Source organism: Heptranchias perlo, chromosome 1 (genome assembly GCF_035084215.1).
Source record: "Heptranchias perlo isolate sHepPer1 chromosome 1, sHepPer1.hap1, whole genome shotgun sequence".
NCBI lineage: Eukaryota > Metazoa > Chordata > Chondrichthyes > Hexanchiformes > Hexanchidae > Heptranchias > Heptranchias perlo.
Genome location: NC_090325.1, coordinates 188,511,023 through 188,531,238, shown reverse-complemented (window position 1 = coordinate 188,531,238; position 20,216 = coordinate 188,511,023). Strand labels below are relative to the sequence as shown.

Genomic DNA, 20,216 nt, shown 5'->3' with positions numbered 1-20,216 from the left:
GTTTTCCAAGGCCTGTAGTAATGGTTGGTGGCATCTTGGCAGGTGCAACCAAACAGGCAACACTGGCTCCTGTTCACCCGGCGTGCCATCTTTCAATCATAAAGCATGACATACTGCGATTGTGGTGATTCTCAAATAGCATCCTAGCAGAATGGTTAATGAGGTATTTACATCTCACTTTGATGCCACCAGGGGCCTGCTGATGCAATGCCTTTGGTAAGAGGAGTCTCCACCTACATGTTTGCTGAAGTTAGGTACGTTACCTCTCTCTGCAGATGCAGGTGTCAGGGGGGTGGCACAGAGCAACTACTGGGGAGCATGGTGTCCCTCTGTAGCGCCTCCTCTTGTTCCGAAAGTGTCTGCTCAGAAGACCCCCGTTGGCAAATCCAACAAATGGAGCTTAGGGCAAAAATTAAATAATGACAACTGGCACAAAGGCTCATGAGTCAAGGTCATGGGTTCAAGCCCCACTCCAGAGACTTGAACCAGAGCAGTACTGAGGAAATACTGCATTGTTGGAGGTGCCGTCCCTTCAGTTAAGAAATTAAACAGAAGCCCCATCTGTCCTCTCAGGTGGCCGTAAAAGATCCCATGGTACTATTCAAAGAAGAGCAGGGGAGTTCTCCCGGTGTCCTGGCCAATATTTATCCCTCAACCAACACCTAAAACAGATGATCTGGTCATTTTTTTTGTGGCATCTTGCTGTGTGCAAATTGGCTGCTGCGTTTCCTACATTACAACAGTTTCATCGAGTTTACAGCACAGAAGCAGGCCATTTAGCTCAACTGGTCTATGCCGCCATTTAACCCCCACACGAGCCTCCTCCCTCCTTACATCATCTACCTCTATCAGCATATCCTTCTAGTCCCTTCTCCTTCATGTGTTTATCTGGCTTCACCTTAATTACATCTGTGCTATTTGCCTCAACTACTCCTTGTGGTAGCGCGTTTCACATTCTTAGTACTCTTTGGGTAAAGAAGTTTCTCCTGAATTCTCTATTGGGTTTATTAGTGACTATCTTAGTTTGATGACCTCTAGTTTTGGATGCCCCCTCAAGTGGAAACATTTTCTCTTAAAGATCTCAATCAGGTCACCCCTCAGCCTTCTCTTTGTTAGAGAAAACAGCCCAAACCTCTTTAGTCTTTCCTGATAAGTATATCCTCTCAGTTCTGGTATCATCCTTCTGAATTTTTTTTGCACCTTCTCCAATGTCTCTATATCGATTTTATAACATGGAGACCAGAAATGTGCACAGTACTCCATGTGGTCTAACCAAAGTTTTATACATGTTTAACATATCTTCTCTGCTTTTCAATTCTGCCCCTCTAAAAATGAACACCAGTGCTTGGTTTGCCTGTTTTATGGCCTTATTAACCTGCGTCGCTACTTTTAGTGATTTGTGTATCTGTTCCCGCGATCCCTTTGCTCCTCTACCCCATTTAGACTCTTACTGTCCAACCAAAATGTGGCTTCCTTATTCTTCCTACCAAAATGCACCACCTCACACTTATCTATATTGAAATTCATTTACCAATTACACGCTCTTTCTGCAAGTTTATTAATGTCTTCTTGCATTTTAACGCATTCTTCCTTCATATTTAACTACACCGTCCAATTTCGTGTCGTCCGTAATTGTACTTCCAATTCTTGAGTCCAAATGTTGATGTAAATTGTGAACAACAGTGGTCCTAGCACCGATCCTTGTGGAACATCATTTCCCACCTTTTGCCAATCTGAATAGCCACCCTTAACCCCTACTCTCTGTTTTCTGTGTGGAGCTAACTTGCTATCCATTCCTCTACCTGTCCCCTGACTCCACAGGCTCTGACCTTAGTCATGAGTCTACATTGCCGTACCTTATTGAAGGCCTTTGAAAATCCAAATATATTACATCTACTCCATTACCCTTGTCTGCTTTTTCTGTTACTTCCACAGTGACTATACTTCAAAAATACTTCATTGGCTGTAAAGCACTCTGGGATGTCCTGAGGTGGTGAAACCTGCTATATAATTACAAGTTCTTTCTTTGTTTAAATTGAAGTTATCCACTGATCATTTTTTAAAAATTCTACGCTTTATCTTGAAAGTATTCCCCCTCCCTGGTTTTCCATTCCCTTTAAGGTTTTATTGGGCAGTGCAATCTGCCAGATCTCACACCAATCTGGCAAAGTTCTGTTCTGCATGGAACTCTCGTTATTGTGGATTGTAAAGACAGGCGTTCGTCACAGAATGGAGATTTGTACAAATAAATCAGCAAAAAACATTTGGCAACATCTTTGGATTTCATTGGTTGGTGATTAAGTGGCTGTTCCTGCATAACATTCCTTTGTCTGTTATTTTAACACATGCCTGTGCTCTTATTTTAAAACAGCAGATATAGAAATGTTATACAAAGGCATTCATATCCATTAATATCGCCAACAGTAATTTCTACGCTCATGTCTTCTGTTATGTTTCTATTGCTAGTAGTGCAGTTAATTGTAGGGGAGATAATATTGTGGTTTTTTTTGATAACTAGAAAAGTGCTGGTCAACCTTGAAATCATTGAATTTGAACAATCTTGTCCAGATGTTTAAGACTACGGTGGTAGTTCTGTTGACAGATCGCTTTTCCTTGTTTCAACAATTCCTCCTGACAAACCTTCCCTTCACTGACATATTGCAAAATGATTTAAAGGATGTCCTGGGTGTTCTAGAACTATTATATAATGTAAGTATCAGAAAAGCCAGCTATAAATAAAGCACTCGTATCATTTTCTACAACTTTCTGTATTTTTGCTTTGAACACAGATGTTAAGATCGGTTTTTCATGCATTTCATCTTAGGCAAATATCAAGGCACGTCATTATATCCCACTAAACAAATTCTACATCGATGAAGTCCTCCTGTTTAATGTCGGTAATGACCTTGTGAGATTTAGACATTTGCAACAGACAGCGGTAAGTTTCCAACAATATTCTTGAACCCTTGAAAAACGCTGGACCTGGATTACGACAGATGTCATGTGCTTGTACCTTTAAATCACTGTTTCCTTCTCATTTCCCACTGTTTCAATGATCCTGTTTACATAACATTGTTATGCAGTCACACTGCCACTTGACCCGTTTTGAAGCTTTAGTGACAGATTCACTGGATTATTCACTGCACTGGCAAATTTCATCAGTGTTTCATCAAGAAGAATAGAACAACTATTGAATAATTCTAAAATCACTAGTTAAAAGGAGATCTATCTAATAGGGGTGTTCAAAGCTATGAGAGACTTTGATAAGGTAAATTGGGTAAAACTATTTCCACTGGTCAGTGATTTTAAAAACAGATGGCATAAATTTATGTTACAGAACAGCAAAGGGACATTTTAGGAGAAATTTTATAACAACAAAGGTTGCTAGGACATGGAATGCCACATCCATAATAGCTTTTAAACGCCAAGTGGACATATATTTGAAAAAGTAAATTTTAATGGGTATGGAAAAAAATAGGGGAATGTGACTAAGTGAGACAGGTACGATGGGCTGACTGGCCTCTTTCCATGCTGTAAAATCCTATGAAATAATCATTAGTAAAATCCTTCCCTTTCATCCAGAATGCATGGAGCATTGGGATACCACACACCATTATTACAGGGACACCGCATGCCTTTATTACAGGGACACCGCATGGCTTTATTACAGGGACACCGCACGCCTTTATTAATGGGACACCGCACGGCTTTATTACAGGGACACCGCACGGCTTTATTACAGGGACACCGCACGCCTTTATTACAGGGACACCGCACGCCTTTATTAATGGGACACCGCACGCCTTTATTAATGGGACACCGCATGCCTTTATTACTTTTTTTGTACCGACAGAAACTGGATCCAAAAATGGGCAATGCCTGACAAGCTTTTTCCTGCTGACTTTCACTAGGCAGAGAAGCTTGTGACCCTGGAACAGCATCACAAAATTACTTTTAGCTAAGCATGTAATAATCAGAAACATCTGACCCTAAGTAGACAAGAGCCATAGTATAGTAGATATCTTTTATTAATGTTATTCGTGTGATGAACCCTCTGGCAGCAAACAACCGAAATGTTGACCAGTTGTCAAAAGAACCCACAAACTCTCAGAACCAACAATAAGACACACAGGGATAGAAATTGGTCTCGGCCCGTTCTCGGGCTTGAAATGTTTGATGAACTTCCAGCACACGCCTGAATCTAGAGACCTGAGGCTCGCCCGAAATTGGGCCAACGAATTTCATGGAAAGGTCCACAAACAGGTGTTATGCCCCTCGTTAACATATTCAAAGCACCTAATGCCTGTTTTAGGTGGCTGCCAGGGACGCCTGAATATCGCCCGACCCATTTTTGGGATCGCACGTATTTCAGGCGCCCTTGGGGCACGGGACATTGTGCCCTGAAGTTGGTCCTTTGTGCTCCCATTTTTAGCTCAGAAAATGGGCTCAAGGAGAAACAATTTCTCCCGCACATTGCCCACCCATCACAATCCTCTGGCTTCTAAACAATTGGTTAATTGTGATTCGTTTGTGAATCAAATGGTCATAAATCTTATGATTTTCTTATCCGACAGCCTGCTGAATTGGAAAAGAAGAATGTTCCCCTGAATTTTTGCTGCTTTCCATTTATCCTTAATTTAATTGCGAAGATTTGGGTACTTCGTAAGGATTCAGCTTTGAAGAAAGAGGTAAAGAATTTTATGAATATGGTACAAAAAAAGTAATTATAATGTGACTTAAAGTCTGTTTTTATAACACAGAACTTTCACTTTGTGGATTAACGGGTGAGAAGACATTTTCTGGTATTGTAAAGAGGTACAAAGACAGCGTTTGTTTCATGACTCAACTTTGTTTTTTCCAATTGCAAGACATGTAGGGTATAAGTAATACATTACTGGACTAGTAATCCAGAGACCTGGACTAGTAATCCAGAGAAGAAAGTTCAAATCCATGGATACCCACAGCATCTAGCAGTTCAAATCCCACTGTGGCAGTTTGAGAATTTGAATTCAATTTGGAAATTTGAAAATCAGTAAAAGTGACCATGAAACTGTCAGATTGTCATAAAAACCCAACTGGTTCACAAATGTCCTGTAAGGAAGCAAACCTGCTGTCCTTACCCGGTCTGGCCTATATGTGACTTGAGTCCCATACTAACATGGTTGACTCTTACCTGCCCTCTGAAGAGGCCTAGAGAGCCAATCAGCTCTCAACTGCCCTCTCTCAACTGCCCTCAACTCCCCTCCCCTCCTGAGGGAGCTGTCTTGTGTTCAGCTATGGTTGTTTGCGGGCTGCTGCTCTCTGGTGCTTTACCCAAGTGGCCACTCTACATGTGTGAACCTTGGGAGTGCACGTGAGCCGAGCTCACCCAATGTCCACACATGCACATTTTCTGGCTGGGGTTATTGGTTAGTGACCGGAGGTGGCCACTCTGGCTGATTTCATTCCGTGAGAACTTTGGACGAGATAATTCCTTCAAGTGAGAACTGGACCCGTTTCTGGCTGGGGTGGAGATCACCTTGTACAAGAAATAAGTACCTCTTGTAATGTTAATCAGAGGTCAGCGTGGTCTCCTGAACTAGCCTCAATCGCCTAAGGGGGTCGGAGAGGAATTTTCCAGAATTTTTTCCCTATTTGCCCAGGGTTTTTAATCTGTTTTTTTCCCTCTCCCAGGAGATTACATGACTCTGGGTGGGATGGGGAGTGTCTGTATCGTGATGCACAAGACGTCACATCTGTATGGGACAGGCTGCATGGACCTGTAGGTCTTTTCCTGTCCGTTATTTTTCATATGTTATAACCTTGTGGAGTCCCGCATATTGAGATGATTGCACCATCAGATTGTTATTGTCTTCATTTTGAGACATTCAAAAATGATAACAGGGCAATGGATTGCTGTGACCTATTTTATCAATCTTACATTGAATTACAAAGAATTTACAACACTGAAATAGGCCATTTGTCCCAACTGGTCTATACCGGTGTTTATGCTCCACATGAGCCCCCTTCCACCTTACTTCATCTCATGCTATCATCATATCCTTCTATTCCTTTCTCCCTCATGTGCTTAATGCATAATGCATCTTAAATGCATCCAAACTAATCGCCTTAACCACTCCATGTGGTAGCAGGTTCCACATTCTCACCATTCTCTTAGTTAATAAGTTTCTCCTGAATTCCTTATTGGATTTATTGGTGACTATCATACATTTATGGCCCCTAGTTTTGGACTCCCCTGCAAGTGGAAACATCTTCATCTCACCAATGGGTTAAAATGGCTAATCCTTTAAATGTCACTATATTTAATGTTTTATTTAAAATGATGATAGTGTGTAATATTTTGCTCTTTTCCGATTTGTATTGGTTAGAAAGCCTTCATTGAAGCTGTGAATTTCACAAGGGCCAACGTCTCAAGGGGAAACCCTGAACCTCCCAAGTATCCCGTGTTGCAGTTGAAGGTTGATCACCAACACTTGATTGCTGATACTTTTAAAAAGCTGAAGAATGTGGATGAGAGTGACCTGAAGAAAGAACTCCTGGTAAAAAAAAATTATCATTAGCACTATAACTATTATTATGAATGGATTCAGTTGTTTTGGGTACAGTGGTGTAGTGTTTATTTTATTGGACTGGTAATCCAGACACCTAGACTAATAATCCAGTAGAACATAAGTTCAAGTCCCACCATAGCAGTTTGAGAATTTGAATTAAGTTTAAAAGATCTGGAAATAATAAGCTGGATCAGCAAAAGTGACTATGAAGCTGTTGGATTGTTGTAAAAACCCAACTGGTTCACCAATGTCCTTTAGGGAAGGAAACCTGCCATCCTTACCCAGTCTAGCCTACATGTGACTCCAATCCCATACCACTATGTTTGACGCTTAACTGGCCACTCAGTTGTATCAAAAAAAAACACTACCAGTGGTTCAAGAAAAAGACCCACCACCACCTTCTGAGGGCAACTAGGGCAGGTAATAAATGCCGACCTTGACAGTGACACCCACATCCTGAGATTTAATTTTAAATAAAATCGTTATAGCAATTGGAAATACAGGGTAAATTCAACAACTTTCACTCGTTATGGGGAGCCTCTCTTTTGATGGGAGCGTGGCTCAGAGATAGAGCCACAACACTTGTAGCACCGATTCTCCAACCCGCACTCCCACTGAGCGAGGCCTCCCACTGTGAGTGCAAGATCACTGAATAAAATATTTAAACGTCATTAGAGCAACCGTACTTAGAATACTGTGTACAGTTCTGGTCGCCGCAGTACAAAAAAAGAATATTGCAGCTATTGCAATGATACAAAAGATGGCAACCAGAATGATTGAGGAGATGGGGGGATTGGATTATGACGAGCGATTAAGTAAATTGGTTATGTTCTCACTGGAAAGTTGAGAGGAAATACAAAGGCTGTTTTTAGGATTAGGAACATAGGAACAGGAGTGGGCTATTCAGCCCCTCAGCCTGTTCTGCCATTCAGTGAGATGATGGCTGATCTGAATTCTAACTCTATCCACCTGCCTTGGCTCCATATCCCTTAATACCCTTGGCTAGTAAAAATCTATCGCTCTCAGATTTAAGATTGTTAATTGAGCTAGCATCTACTGCTTTTTGTGGGAGAGAATTCCACAATTCTACCACCCGTTGTGTGAAGAAGTGTTTCCTAACTTCTCTCCTGAATGGCCTGGCTCTGATTTTAAGGTTACGTCCCCTTGTCCTAGACTCCCCCACCAGCAGAAGAAGTTTCTCTCTTTCTACCCTATCAATTCCTTTCAAAATCCTAAAAACCGCAATCAAATCACCTCTTAACCTTCTATATTCCAGAGAATACAAGCCTAGTTTATGTAATCTCTCCTCATAATCTAATCCTTGGAGCCCTGGTAACATTCTGTTGAATCTGCGCTGCACTCCTTCCAAGGCCAAGATGTCCTTTCTAAAATGCGGTGCCCAGAACTGTACACAGTACTCCAGATGTGGTCTAACCAGTGCTTTGTATAGCTGTAGCAAAACTTCCTCCCCTTTATATTCCAGCCCTCTAATTATAAAGGCTAACATTCCATTAGCCTTTTTGATTATTTTTTGTACCTGACTACTACATTTTCGTGATCTACATACATGGACCCCTAAATCACTTTGGACCGCCACTCTGCCTAGCTTTTCACCATTTAAAAATACTCGGATCTGTCCTTTTTTAGTCCAAAATGGATGACTTCACACTTACCTGTATTGAAATCCATCTGCCACAATTTTGCCCACTCACTTAATCTATCAATGACTCTTCATAATTTTATGCTCCCGCATACACTACATACTATGCCATCAATCTATGTGTCATTGGCAATCTAGATCTATTGTGTTATCTAAGTCATTAATAAATATAGTGAATAGTTGAGGCCCCAGCACAGACCCTTGTGGGACACCACTAGTCACTTCCTTCCAATTTGCGTACATACCCATTATCCCTACTCACTGTCTTCTATCGCCTCCTAACCAGGTCAATAATTTGCCTTCAATTCCATGAGCTTTAATTTTAGCTAACAGTCTCATATGTGGAACCTATTGAATGCCTTCTCGAAGTCCATATAAACTACATCCATAGACATTCCCCTATCTACTACTTTAGTTACTTGCTCAAAAAATTCAATTAGGTTTGTTAGACATGACCTACTCTTTACAAATCCATGTTGGCTCTCTATAATCAGCTCAAATTTCTCAACAAGTGCTCAGTCACACTGTCCTTAATTATAGATTCCAATAACTTCTCCAGATAACGGATGTTAGACTAACAGGTCTATAATTTCCTGGTTTCTTTCTTAGCTTTCTTAAATAATGGAGTTACATTTGCGATTTTCCAATCTAAAGGGACAATTCCTGAATCGAGAGAGCTCTGGGAGATTATGGCTAATGCACCTGCAATTTCCTCATCTGCTTCCTTTAAAATCCTGGGGTGGAAACCATCAGGACCTGGGGATTTGTCAGTCTTTAGTCCTGTTACTTTTTCTGATACTGTTTTCTTGCTTACATTAACTTTAGTGAGTTCCAGTCCTTGATTCATTATTAGTTTCCTTGGAATGTCAGGTATATTATCCTCTTCCTCTACTGTGAAGACTGACACAAAGTAATTATTCAACAAGTCTGCCATTTCCTTATTTTCATTTGCAATATTTCCCACATCTGTATCTAAAGGGCCCACATTACCCTTGACTACCTTTTCTCTTGTAATATCATTGTAAAAACTTTTTGTGTTAATCTTGATATCCCTCACAAGTTTCTTTTCATATTCCCTTTTTGCAGCTCTTTTTTTTGTCTTCCTTTCCTGATCCATGTATCTCTCCCAGTCCCCTGGATCTACACTATTCTTTGCACTTTTGTACGCTCTTTCCTTTAGTTTTATGTTATCTCTCACCTCTTTTGTCGACCAGGGCTGTTTTATTTGGTAAGTAGTGCTTTTGCCCCTTAGGTATAGATACTAGTCCTGCATTAAGCTAAATTCTTTTTTGAACACCTCCCACTGTTCATCTGTAGTTTACCCGACAACAGTTTTGACCAGTTTGCTATCGTCGGTCTCTGCCTCATCCCGTTAAAGTTAGCCTTACCAAAATCTAGATTCTTAGTAATTAACTAAAGGAACTAGATAATGAAGACCATTCCAAGTTGTTTCACCTTGTCCAGAACAATAGAGCCACAGGACACAGCCTACGGTTAAGGGGGGTAAATTCAAAACTAAATTGCGGAAACAATATTTCAGTGAGCGAGTAGTTAATCTGTAGAACAGGTCCCCCAGGGAGATGGTGGCAGCAGATAGTATTGATTCATTCAAATGCAAATTAGATACATTTCTTTCAGAAAATAGCATTTTGGGATACAGTAAATGAGTAATTTGAGACATGACATATGGTAAGTGTAACATGCTTGGGAGGAAGAGGTGACTTTGGACCAATGGTTCCCAAATCCCTCCACCAGTGGGGTTTTCTTTGCCTCATGTCTGGGTCTGTTGTAGACTCATCGATAGAGATTGATTGCTATGATTAGTCAACAACTCCATTATCGACGTGTCACACAACTACCAGGATGGTAGAAGGCGAACTAGATTGACCCCTGTCTTTCTCGTCCAGCAATTCCTATGTTCCTATGTATGTCTCTTGTTTTGTTGTTCAAACACTAATTTCAGAAAGTAAATGTGCAAACGTGTTTCTGCACAAATATTTGCACTGTCTTCATTTCTTTAGGTGAACTTTGATGGAGAACGAGGCTTGGATCGAGGAGCCAGAAGACAGGAATTCTTCCTGTCTGTTTTTAGAGCGTTGATTCAACCAGAGTCAGGAATGTTTATTTATAAAAATGACAGAATGATCTGGTTTCCCTCCAAGGTGAGACAAAGTAACTTATAATTTAAAACAACCAGTATGCCAGCACACGCAGATGGTACTATGATACCCCAGATTTTGGAAAACAACCTTGAAATAGTGGGTGCTTCTGAGCTGCAGCCTGAAACTGTCAAGCACATTCTAATCTGTAAAGTTTTCTCACCAAAAGTGTTGAGCTCGGGTTACCTGAGGCCCTGTTTACTTATCACAGTCAGACTTTGTGACCTTAAATAGACACAGCTCTACCTTAACCGCAGAATAATACATTGTGCTTTACATGGTCCTTGTAAAACAGCAGATATCCAACTTATTGTGAGCAGTGCCCAAGAAGGGCCCATATATCTCTCATCTTGCCCTGCTCCCCCGTGTCCATCACCCTTCAGGCACCACACTTCGTACGCAAATGTTTGCACACATTTGCATGTGATTGGCTTAAATTTCATGTTCATAAAAATGCAACAAATGACAATTGAACAGCTAGGGAACTCACCAATCAAAATCAGGAAAAACAATATTCATCAACTTCCAATGAGGAACTAATAAGACACTTGAAAGCGACTGATTAACAACGAGCTACCACTAAAAAAGGTGGTGAACCAATAAAATTACTCCAGTTTTTTTGGCGCTTTCTAGATTTCCACTACCCTTTGTGTGAAGAAGTGCTTCCTGACATCACCCCTGAACGGCCTAGCTCTAATTTTAAGGTTATGCCCCCTTGTTCTGGACTCTCTCACCAGGGGAAATAATATCTCTCTACCCTATCAGATCGTTTGATCACCTTAAACACCTCAATTAGATCACCCTTTAATCTTCTTTACTCAAGGGAATACAGGCCTAGTCTATGGAACCTGGCCTCATAATTTAACCCTTTTAGCCCCGGTATTATTCTAGTGAATCTGCGCTGCACGTCCTCCAAGGCCAATATATCCTTCCTGAGGTGCGGTGCCCAGAACTAAATGGGTACTCCAGATGGGGTCTAACCAAACCTCTGTACAGCTGTAACATAACTTCCATCCCTTTGGATTCCAGTCCTCTTGAGATAAAGGCCAACAATCTGTTAACCTTTTTAATTATTTCGAGTGCATTATTATATTCTGTTATCATCTTTCATTATAGACGTCAGTGCCCATTGAAAACTACTTCCTGCTTGGAATATTGTGTGGCCTCGTTGTGTATAATGACAGTTTAGTCTACATCCCCTTCCCACTTGCACTGTTTAAGAAGCTACTGAACGTGAAGCCCACTTTGGAGGATCTGAAGGAGCTGGATCCTGGTTTGGGGAAGTAAGTTCCTAAGTCTGCGGCAAGTTGTTCATAGACAGATTTTATGCTGTTGCAGTTCACATCTTTGTTTAATGAGATATCTGGTTCAGCATTAGGCACAATGTGGGAAAGCACTGGTACACAGGGAAGAGTGGGCAACAGAAATAAGAGGAAGACCAATCCCCACATCAGGTCCCAAGATAAAAAGATACTGTCATCAGTTTACAGGAGTCCCAAGTCCCAGATCAGCTCCAAACCATTTGATCCAAGACTGTTGGAGTAGAGCTGAGCTTGTATTTCTAATGTTGGGCTCTTTACCTTCACCTGTATAAATATTGCAACAGTTGCTGAACATCGTTTTTACTGAAGGGTTATCTCTAATCCATTGAAGTGTAGAATTCAAACAGCTCAATCAGGCACAAGGAATCTCCCTCAAATGCCTGATTCCAGGAAAGCTATCGACCCCAGTTACCTAGGTGGTCAGGTTTTCAAACTCTTGTTCGAGGAACTAGCCCTGGTCTATCTGTCGCATGTCATGTGGATCTATAGCAGTATGAGTTGCCCTCATGCCTCTTTCAAGTGGTCATTCTTCAGGTGTGAAGATAAGACAGCGAGTTTGATGAATTACAGGCCCATAAGAACCATCAGAGCTGAGCCAAGTCTTGTCTTCATAAAACATCTGCACACCTGCATATCTAGCAGTGGTCACTGAATAGCGATCAGGTGCAGGAGACCTGGCCAATTTTTATTTATTCTTTCGCTCTGACTTTCTTTTACCTGAACTGCTATTTCTCTGACCTTTCCTGGGATACTCCAAAGCTTTGTATCTTTGACCTGTTCAGATCCCATTTTCTGGGCCAGTAACTTCGAGAGAAGGATGATTAGCTACACATATTGGGCCAGATCTTGCTGGAACGGAACATCTCACGGCATTAGTTAGTTAGACTTTTTTCTGCACCCTTCAGTTCAAAAATGAGTTTGATAGGGTAGATGTGGAGAAAATATTTCCACTTGTGGGGGAGTCCAATACTAGAGGTCATAAATACAAAATAGTCACTAATAAATCCAATAGGGAATTCAGGAGAAACTGCTTTACCCAAAAAGTGGTAAAAATGAGTTACCTGCTACCACAGGGAGTAGTTGAGGTGAATAGCATAGATGCATTTAAGGGAAAACTAGATAAGCACATGAGGGAGAAAGGAATAGAAGGATATGCTGATAGGGTTAGATGAACTAGGGAGGGAGGAGGCTCATGTGGAGCATAAACACCGGCATAGATCAGTTGGACCAAATGGCCTGTTTCTGTAAATTCTATGTTAATGTGCTGTAGTTTCGATATAACTCGAGGTAAAGAGAGGAAAAGAAAGATTGGATAAAGAAAGAGAAAAAAGACGCATAAAAGTTAGAGAAAAAATTTAAAATTTAAAATTTGACATTTTTAAAACCTCTAACAACAAATTACTACATGTAGAAATCAACCTCTTTGTCCCCTTCTGGGCCAGAGAGGTTGATTGGCATTGCATTAACAATTATTACATAGTTAAAAAGGTACTTATGCTGTTAAATTTCAGCCTTAAATTTCTGCGACGAGTTTAATAGTCAATTAATGTGCACATCCAGCAAGTTCTTAAAAGTAACGGGGATGCTAAAGAACGAGATGCTGTTTGTGCGAAGCAAATGGCGGAGTGGCGTAAATCGACCAGCAAGTTCTGGAGATTTGCAATTTACAGTGTATCTCTTAATCCCCTGAACTTGCTGGACGATTTGCGCATTAATAATGGCGTACATCGTTAACCTGCTGTAATTTTCCCATCAAGATCCGGCCCATTAAGACCTTCCTGATCTATGGTACAGTCTCTGCCTTGTCGTGAGTTATATGTCAGTCAACCGGGGATATGTAATCCCTGCAATTTGCGGAAACACCTAGCAGCAACCAGTTTTAGCCCTGTGTCTGCTACCATCAGCAAGAAAGAATCCAATAAATAATCCATTGTTTTATTTCTGTCAAAACATCCCACGATAATTTTAAGCTTGGAGCTCCGACAGTGGTTTTACAGGTTTCCAGTTTTACTGTAGTTTGCGGTATTTTTAGTGAATTGTGTATTAAGAGATCTTATTTACATTCCTGATTGTTTCCAGGACCATGCAGGGCATTCTGGACAGTGACATGGTCAAAGATCTGGAAATGTTCTTTTCTGTGAGTAATAAATAATTTCTTTAAGCCAGACCGCATTGGAGCAGCTCCATACAGTTTGCACACAAATGGGAAAACTATATTTTTGAATTATGTACTTCAGTGTATTTTTAAAAATTCAAATTTTCAGTCTCGCCAGCTTATACAGATAAATATTTGCATCTGTATAATGCCTTCCATGTCAAAAGGTCTCAAATCACTAAAGTGAATTCCTTTTCGAAATAGTGCTGTGGGATCTTTGCACCATCAGAATCGCTCGTCTTTAGATGAACTTATTAAAGAAAACACAATAATGATTTGGACAGAAAGTCTGAAAGGATATTAACTGACTCCTTTTACTGCAGGTTTCCTGGGACAATCAGGATGTCGAACTCGTTCCAAATGGCAATAGTCGGCCCGTGACTGACGAGAACAAGTAAGTTATAAGTAAACAATGGAGCTACAATGAAGTCACTATTTAGAGCTTTAGATCTATATTATTCCTTCCTTTGACTTTCTGTCTCGCTCATCTCTCTTCCCCCTTCCAAACAAGAGACTTGTCCACTCAGTTTTTTACGCTCTCAGGCCTGATAAACATAGGCCCCAGATCCATGTTACATGTTGTATCTTCTGTCCGTGTAATCTCTTGGACTGGTTTCAATTGCCTGAGGGGGAAGGAAAGGAATTTTCCAGAGTTTTATTTCCGCTTATCGGCCCTTGGGGTTTTTCCTGTGTTTTTTGCCTCTCCCAGGAGATTACACGGCCGCTGGGTGGGGTAGGAAGTGTCTAGTCACGATACTCCAGGCATCGATGCAGGCTCGATGGAGCAGCTGGTCTTTTCCTGCCCGTCATTCTCGTATGTATGTTCGTAATGCTGCACGCCACTCTGCCCATTTGTACCAGGCGTCGAGCGGCTTCTAACCAGACCAAAACAAAACTCCGGCCTGCTGCCAGCATGTGTGATGCCAGTCCCATCCCTCCGGGAACACCTCACCCCTCCACAACCACCCCCCCGGCCTGGTTCAGGCTTTGAGCGGTCAGGGCAGCCTCACCACCGACTTTGTGCCCATTTTGGTGGAGGTTAAAGGTCAGCCCTCAGGACAGCATTAATAACACTGAACTGCTTTCAAGTCAGTCTGTTCGTGTAGCTTACATTGAATTTTCTGGTTATATTTTAATATTGCGTTCTCTTTACAATCAAAGGGAGGAATTTGTGGAAGCCTATGTGAAATATATATTCACAGCGTCAGTCAAGAAACCCTTTGATGAGTTTAGAAGAGGATTCTACAAAGTTTGTGATGAGGAGCTGCTAAAATTCTTTCAGCCTCAAGAGCTGATGGACTTATTGATTGGAAACGATGACTATGACTGGAATATTTTGGAAGAGGTTTGTAAACCATTCACAATATGTACAGAAATGCCTCCTCCTAATATCTTATTTTTGCAGCGCAGTCACTGTTGTAACCTAGGAAACACGCAATTTGAACACAGGAAGGTCCCACAAACAGCAATGGGATAACAACACTTCAGTAGTGCCTTTAACACAGAAAAACGTCCCACGATGCACTCACAGAAGCGTGATCAGCTTATATTGGGAGGATGCCACATTTCAATAGTGTATATAGGGCTGTCACACCCAGAGTGTCACACCACGACAGATTGGCTCAAACAGCCACTATTTTAGGTCAAGCACTCTGATTCGGTCAAATATCCAATTGACTAAACATGAACCATTTCTTCTCCATGACCCCCCCAATGTGTGCACTCCACCAGCAGACCCACTAACATTCTGCTGTGCTGTCAGGCCCGCTGCTGGTGAATCCTCTCCCACTCCCCCCTGCTGGTTTGCTCCACTCCCAGTCGCCCTGCTGGTTTGCTCCTCTCCCAGTCACCCCGCCTCGTTTGTACCTCTCCCAGTCGCCCTGCTGTTTTGCTCCTCTCCCAACCCCTCTGCTGGTTTGCTCCTCTCCCAGTCCCCGTGCTGGTTTGCTCCTGTCCCAGTCCCCCTGCTGGTTTGCTCCTGTCCCAGTCCCCCTGCTGGTTTGCTCCTGTCCCAGTCCCCCTGCTGGTTTGCTCCTGTCCCAGTCCCCCTGCTGGTTTGCTCCTGTCCCAGTCCCCCTGCTGGTTTGCTCCTGTCCCAGTCCCCCTGCTGGTTTGCTCCTGTCCCAGTCCCCGTGCTGGTTTGCTCCTCTCCCAGTCCCCCCTGCTGGTTTGCTGCTCTCCCAGTCCCCCCTGCTGGTTTGCTCCTCTCCCAATCCCCCTTGCTGGTTTGCTCCTCTCTCAGACCCACTGCTGGTTTGCTCCTCTCCCAATCCCCCTTGCTGGTTTGCTCCTCTCTCAGACCCACTGCTGGTTTGCTCTTCTCCCAGTCCCCCTGCTGGTTTGCTCTTCTCCCAGTCCCCCTGCTGGTTTGCTCTTCTCCCAGTCCCCCCTGCTGGTTTGCTCCTCTCCCAATCCCCCTTGCTGGTTTGCTCCTCTCTCAGACCCACTGCTGGTTTGCTCCTCTCCCAATCCCCCTTGCTGGTTTGCTCCTCTCTCAGACCCACTGCTGGTTTGCTCTTCTCCCAATCCCCCTTGCTGGTTTGCTCCTCTCTCAGACCCACTGCTGGTTTGCTCCTCTCCCAATCCCCCTTGCTGGTTTGCTCCTCTCTCAGACCCACTGCTGGTTTGCTCCTCTCCCAATCCCCCTTGCTGGTTTGCTCCTCTCCCAGTCCCCCTGCTGGTTTGCTCCTCTCCCAGTCCCCCTGCTGGTTTGCTCCTCTCTCAGACCCACTGCTGGTTTGCTCTGCTATGCTTCATTCTCTGGTTTGGGATAGGACCACACGAAAGATCACAACTGCACTCCAGACACCAGACTACCAATGAGCAACCACAGAAGATCCACTAATACAATTAAAAACATTAATGTGACGGTCTAAGGATTTGAGCTGCAAGCGTATCCTGGAGTGCTTGTTTGAGCTTTGTTGCATTATGTGTCTGTAAAATACTAATTATGTTTTATACAACAGAATACGATGTATCAGGGGCACTACAGCAGATCACATCCAACCATTAAAATGTTCTGGGAAGTGTTCCATGAGCTGCCTTTGGGTCAGAAGAAACGTTTCCTCTGTAAGTACCTCACTGGGCTGTGGTTACATCACAGATTTAAGATGGAATACAAGTATTTCCAATATGCGCATCTACAGTAAACCCTTAGGGAATTCCAGCACAAGGCCTCTCGCTGCCATTCAGGAGAAACCCCCATAACCAGCGTTTCTATCCAGATTCCCGTAAGTTATCCAGGAGAAGCACAGCAGAAAGCTTTTACACCTGCCTGTCAACTGAACTTGGTCCCACACAAAGGGATTTGATAGGGTAGATACAGAGAAGCTATTTCCTCTAGTGGGGAGTCCAGAACAAAGGGGGCGCAATCTTCAAATTAGAGCTAGGCCGTTCAGGAGTGAAATCAGGAAGCACTTTTTCAGACAAAGGATAGAGGAAATGTGGAACTCGCTCCCCCAAAAGCCTATGGATGCTGGGGGTCAATTGGGGCTTTCAAGACTCAGATCGATAGATTTTTGTTGGATAAGGATATCAAGGGATATGGAGTTGAGATACAGAACAACCATGATCTAATTAAATGACAGAACAGGCTCGAGGGGCTGAATGGCCTGCTCCTGCTCCTATATTCCTATAAACTTGTATGCTCTGTGCAGTATCGGGCTCCACGCTATAGGAAGGATATTGAGGCTCTAGTGAGGGTTCAGCACAGATTCACTAGGATGACACCAGGTTTGAGGAAATACAAAGACAAAGAAAGACTTGAAAAGTTGGGTCTTTTTTCATTAGAACACCACAGATTATGGGGCCATATAATGGAATTGTTTATAATTATGAACGAAGGGACTGGATAGATAGAAGCTGACTGTATTTGCAAGACCTATTAACTCCTTAAGAAGGATGGGTCAATTTGGATATCTCAGATTTTATTTTATGTCAGACACGACACAGAATATTGTCTTCAGGAATCATTCAACACACTGTGACATAGCAATTGGTGTGTTACGTAGAAAGTGTTTACAGAGCTAATGAGGCCAACATTGTCAATTTGAATCATCTCGAGGTTATAACAAAGATTGTTACAGCGTAGGATTGTAGATATATGTGTACACTTATACAGACTAGCACGCTTTCTCTCATGTACTACCATGTTTTTCCTGCTTATTTGTCTTCTGTATCAATACTATCCCACAGGTCAGGATTTCATCAATGGCTCAATGTGTAACACAATTGCAAACCATAGGAACATATACGAAAACAGACCCAAGGTCAATCTAGTTCGCCTCCTACCATCCTGGTAGTCATGATACAATGACAGTGCACTTGTTGATTATTCATAGCAATCAATCTCTATCAATTAGTCCACAACAGACCCAGACATGAAGCGAGGAAAACCCCAGTGGTGGAGACCTTTGAGAAGCACATGTCATGTCTCAAATTACTCATATACTGTATCCCAAAATGTTAATTTCTGAAAGAAATCTATCTAATTTGCAATTGAATGAATCAATACTGCTTCCACCGTCTCCCCGGGGAGCTTGTTCCATAGATTTTTTTTATTTGTTCATGGGATGTGGGCGTCGCTGGCGAGGCCAGCATTTATTGCCCATCCCTAATTGCCCTTGAGAAGGTGGTGGTGAGCCACCTTCTTGAGCCACTGCAGTCCATGTGGTGAAGGTTCTCCCACAATGCTGTTAGGTAGGGAGTTCCAGGATTTTGACCCAGCGACAATGAAGGAATGACGATATATTTCCAAGTCGGGATGGTGTGTGACTTGGAGGGGAACGTGCAGGTGGTGTTGTTCCCATGCGCCTGCCGCCCTTATCCTTCTAGGTGGTAGAGGTTGCAGATTTGGTAGGTGCTGTCGAAGAAGCCTTGGCGACTTGCTGCAGTGCATCCTGTAAATGGTTCACACTGCCGGTGGTGGAGGGAGTGAATGTTTAGGGTTGTGGATGGGGTTCCAATCAAGCGGGCTGCTTTGTCCTGGGTGGTGTCGAGCTTTGATTGACCACCTGCTCACTAAAATATTGTTTCCGCATATTAATTTTGAATTTACCCCCTCTTCAAGTGCAGACCGTGTCCTGTGATTTTACTGTTCTGGACAAAGTGAAACAGCTTGTTATGGTTTACTTGTCTTTATTTATCTATAAAGAAGTTTGTGATTTCGTTAATCGCGGTGCTCCAAGGAAATCTTGCCCCAGTGTAGCTCCATGGTCAAACTGTCAGGAGTTGTGCTGAGTTGATTTGGGAAAGTTTTTTCTATTTCCCCACCTCTCCCCAGCCCTTCCCCAACCCTAATGCTCAAAGAGGTCACGTCTCCCGGCCGAGAGTTAAGGTAGGACTGAAAATCCGTAGGAGTGTGCATCTGGCATAATTACCAGAACGTGCCCACCGGGACACTGGACAACTTTCCGGGGTCGTGGGGCGGTTTCCCTACTTTGCATGCCTATGGCAGGTGCCCTTACCACTAGGAGGGCATCTCAGGTACCCGCTTACCCCTGGAAGCACAAACTGCAATGGACTGTGCTGGCCCAGGAGGTTATTGACTACCCCCCTCCCTCCCCCTTTCCTAGAATGGAGAAAAACAGTGCCCCCTTTGGCCTCCTTCGTAAGCAGACCACTTTGTCTGAAATTTCCAACCCGAAGTCTTTGGAGTTCCCAGGCCACAATCTTGGCCTGGACCCAGGTGCGGCCTATGGCCACCATTTGGGCAGCCGTACCGCTGCCAATGATCTGCCACTCCTCTGAAAGGCCAGGGAGGTGGGAACTCCTGGTGTTGGGAGTCCTCGTCCCCTCCTACGCCGCTGGCCTTGTTTGAGGGGGAAGGGGGTGGAGGCTGTACCCGCTTAGGAAGCTCACAGAATCCCCAACCAACGTAAGGCCAAGAACCAGCATATCCAGGTACTGGTCTAGTTACTGGCCCTTTCACCACACTCCCACTGCAATTACAGTTTGCAATAGAAATTGGACTTGGTGGTGCCTGTATTATGAGTGCAACATGGGTGCAACGAGGACCAATTTCGGGGACCAAAGTACGCTTGCAAGATGCCTAAAACAGGCAATGACCCCTTTACATATGTGAATGAGGGGTCTAACGCCTGTTTTAGGCAACGTTGCTAACATTGGAGGACGATGAGCAGAGCAGGGGCCAGGTCTGCTCTGTTCCCGATCCTTCAGCGGCTGCCGTCACCAAAAGGTCTGTTTAAAATATTAAAAAACATGTTTCTATGGTGCCAGGAGGAGTAGGAGGGCTCCCCCTACTCCACAGTATCCCAATCGTTGCCTGTTGCTGCTCCAGCCCCGCACCTTCCCCCACCACCCCAACCCCACTCCGGGACTTCTAGGCAGCTGCTGCGAGGCAAGTGGGCC

General features: G+C 43.2%; 1 protein-coding gene across 2 annotated transcripts in view; it reads left to right on the top strand.

The window, feature by feature from the left end:
- LOC137329909 (probable E3 ubiquitin-protein ligase HERC6) overlaps nt 1-20,216 on the top strand; it is a 42,791-nt gene that overhangs the window by 20,256 nt on the left and 2,319 nt on the right. Inside the window, exons 13-22 of one of the 2 annotated variants that reach the window (XM_067994453.1) lie at nt 2,519-2,709; nt 2,825-2,938; nt 4,575-4,688; nt 6,369-6,539; nt 10,233-10,373; nt 11,487-11,653; nt 13,772-13,829; nt 14,171-14,241; nt 15,009-15,192; nt 16,814-16,916. In XM_067994453.1, the coding sequence (XP_067850554.1) occupies nt 2,519-2,709; nt 2,825-2,938; nt 4,575-4,688; nt 6,369-6,539; nt 10,233-10,373; nt 11,487-11,653; nt 13,772-13,829; nt 14,171-14,241; nt 15,009-15,192; nt 16,814-16,916 (1,314 nt within the window). Of the gene's footprint in view, nt 1-2,518; nt 2,710-2,824; nt 2,939-4,574; nt 4,689-6,368; nt 6,540-10,232; nt 10,374-11,486; nt 11,654-13,771; nt 13,830-14,170; nt 14,242-15,008; nt 15,193-16,813; nt 16,917-20,216 lie in introns of those variants that run through there. The other variant, XM_067994454.1, reaches the window with a different exon arrangement.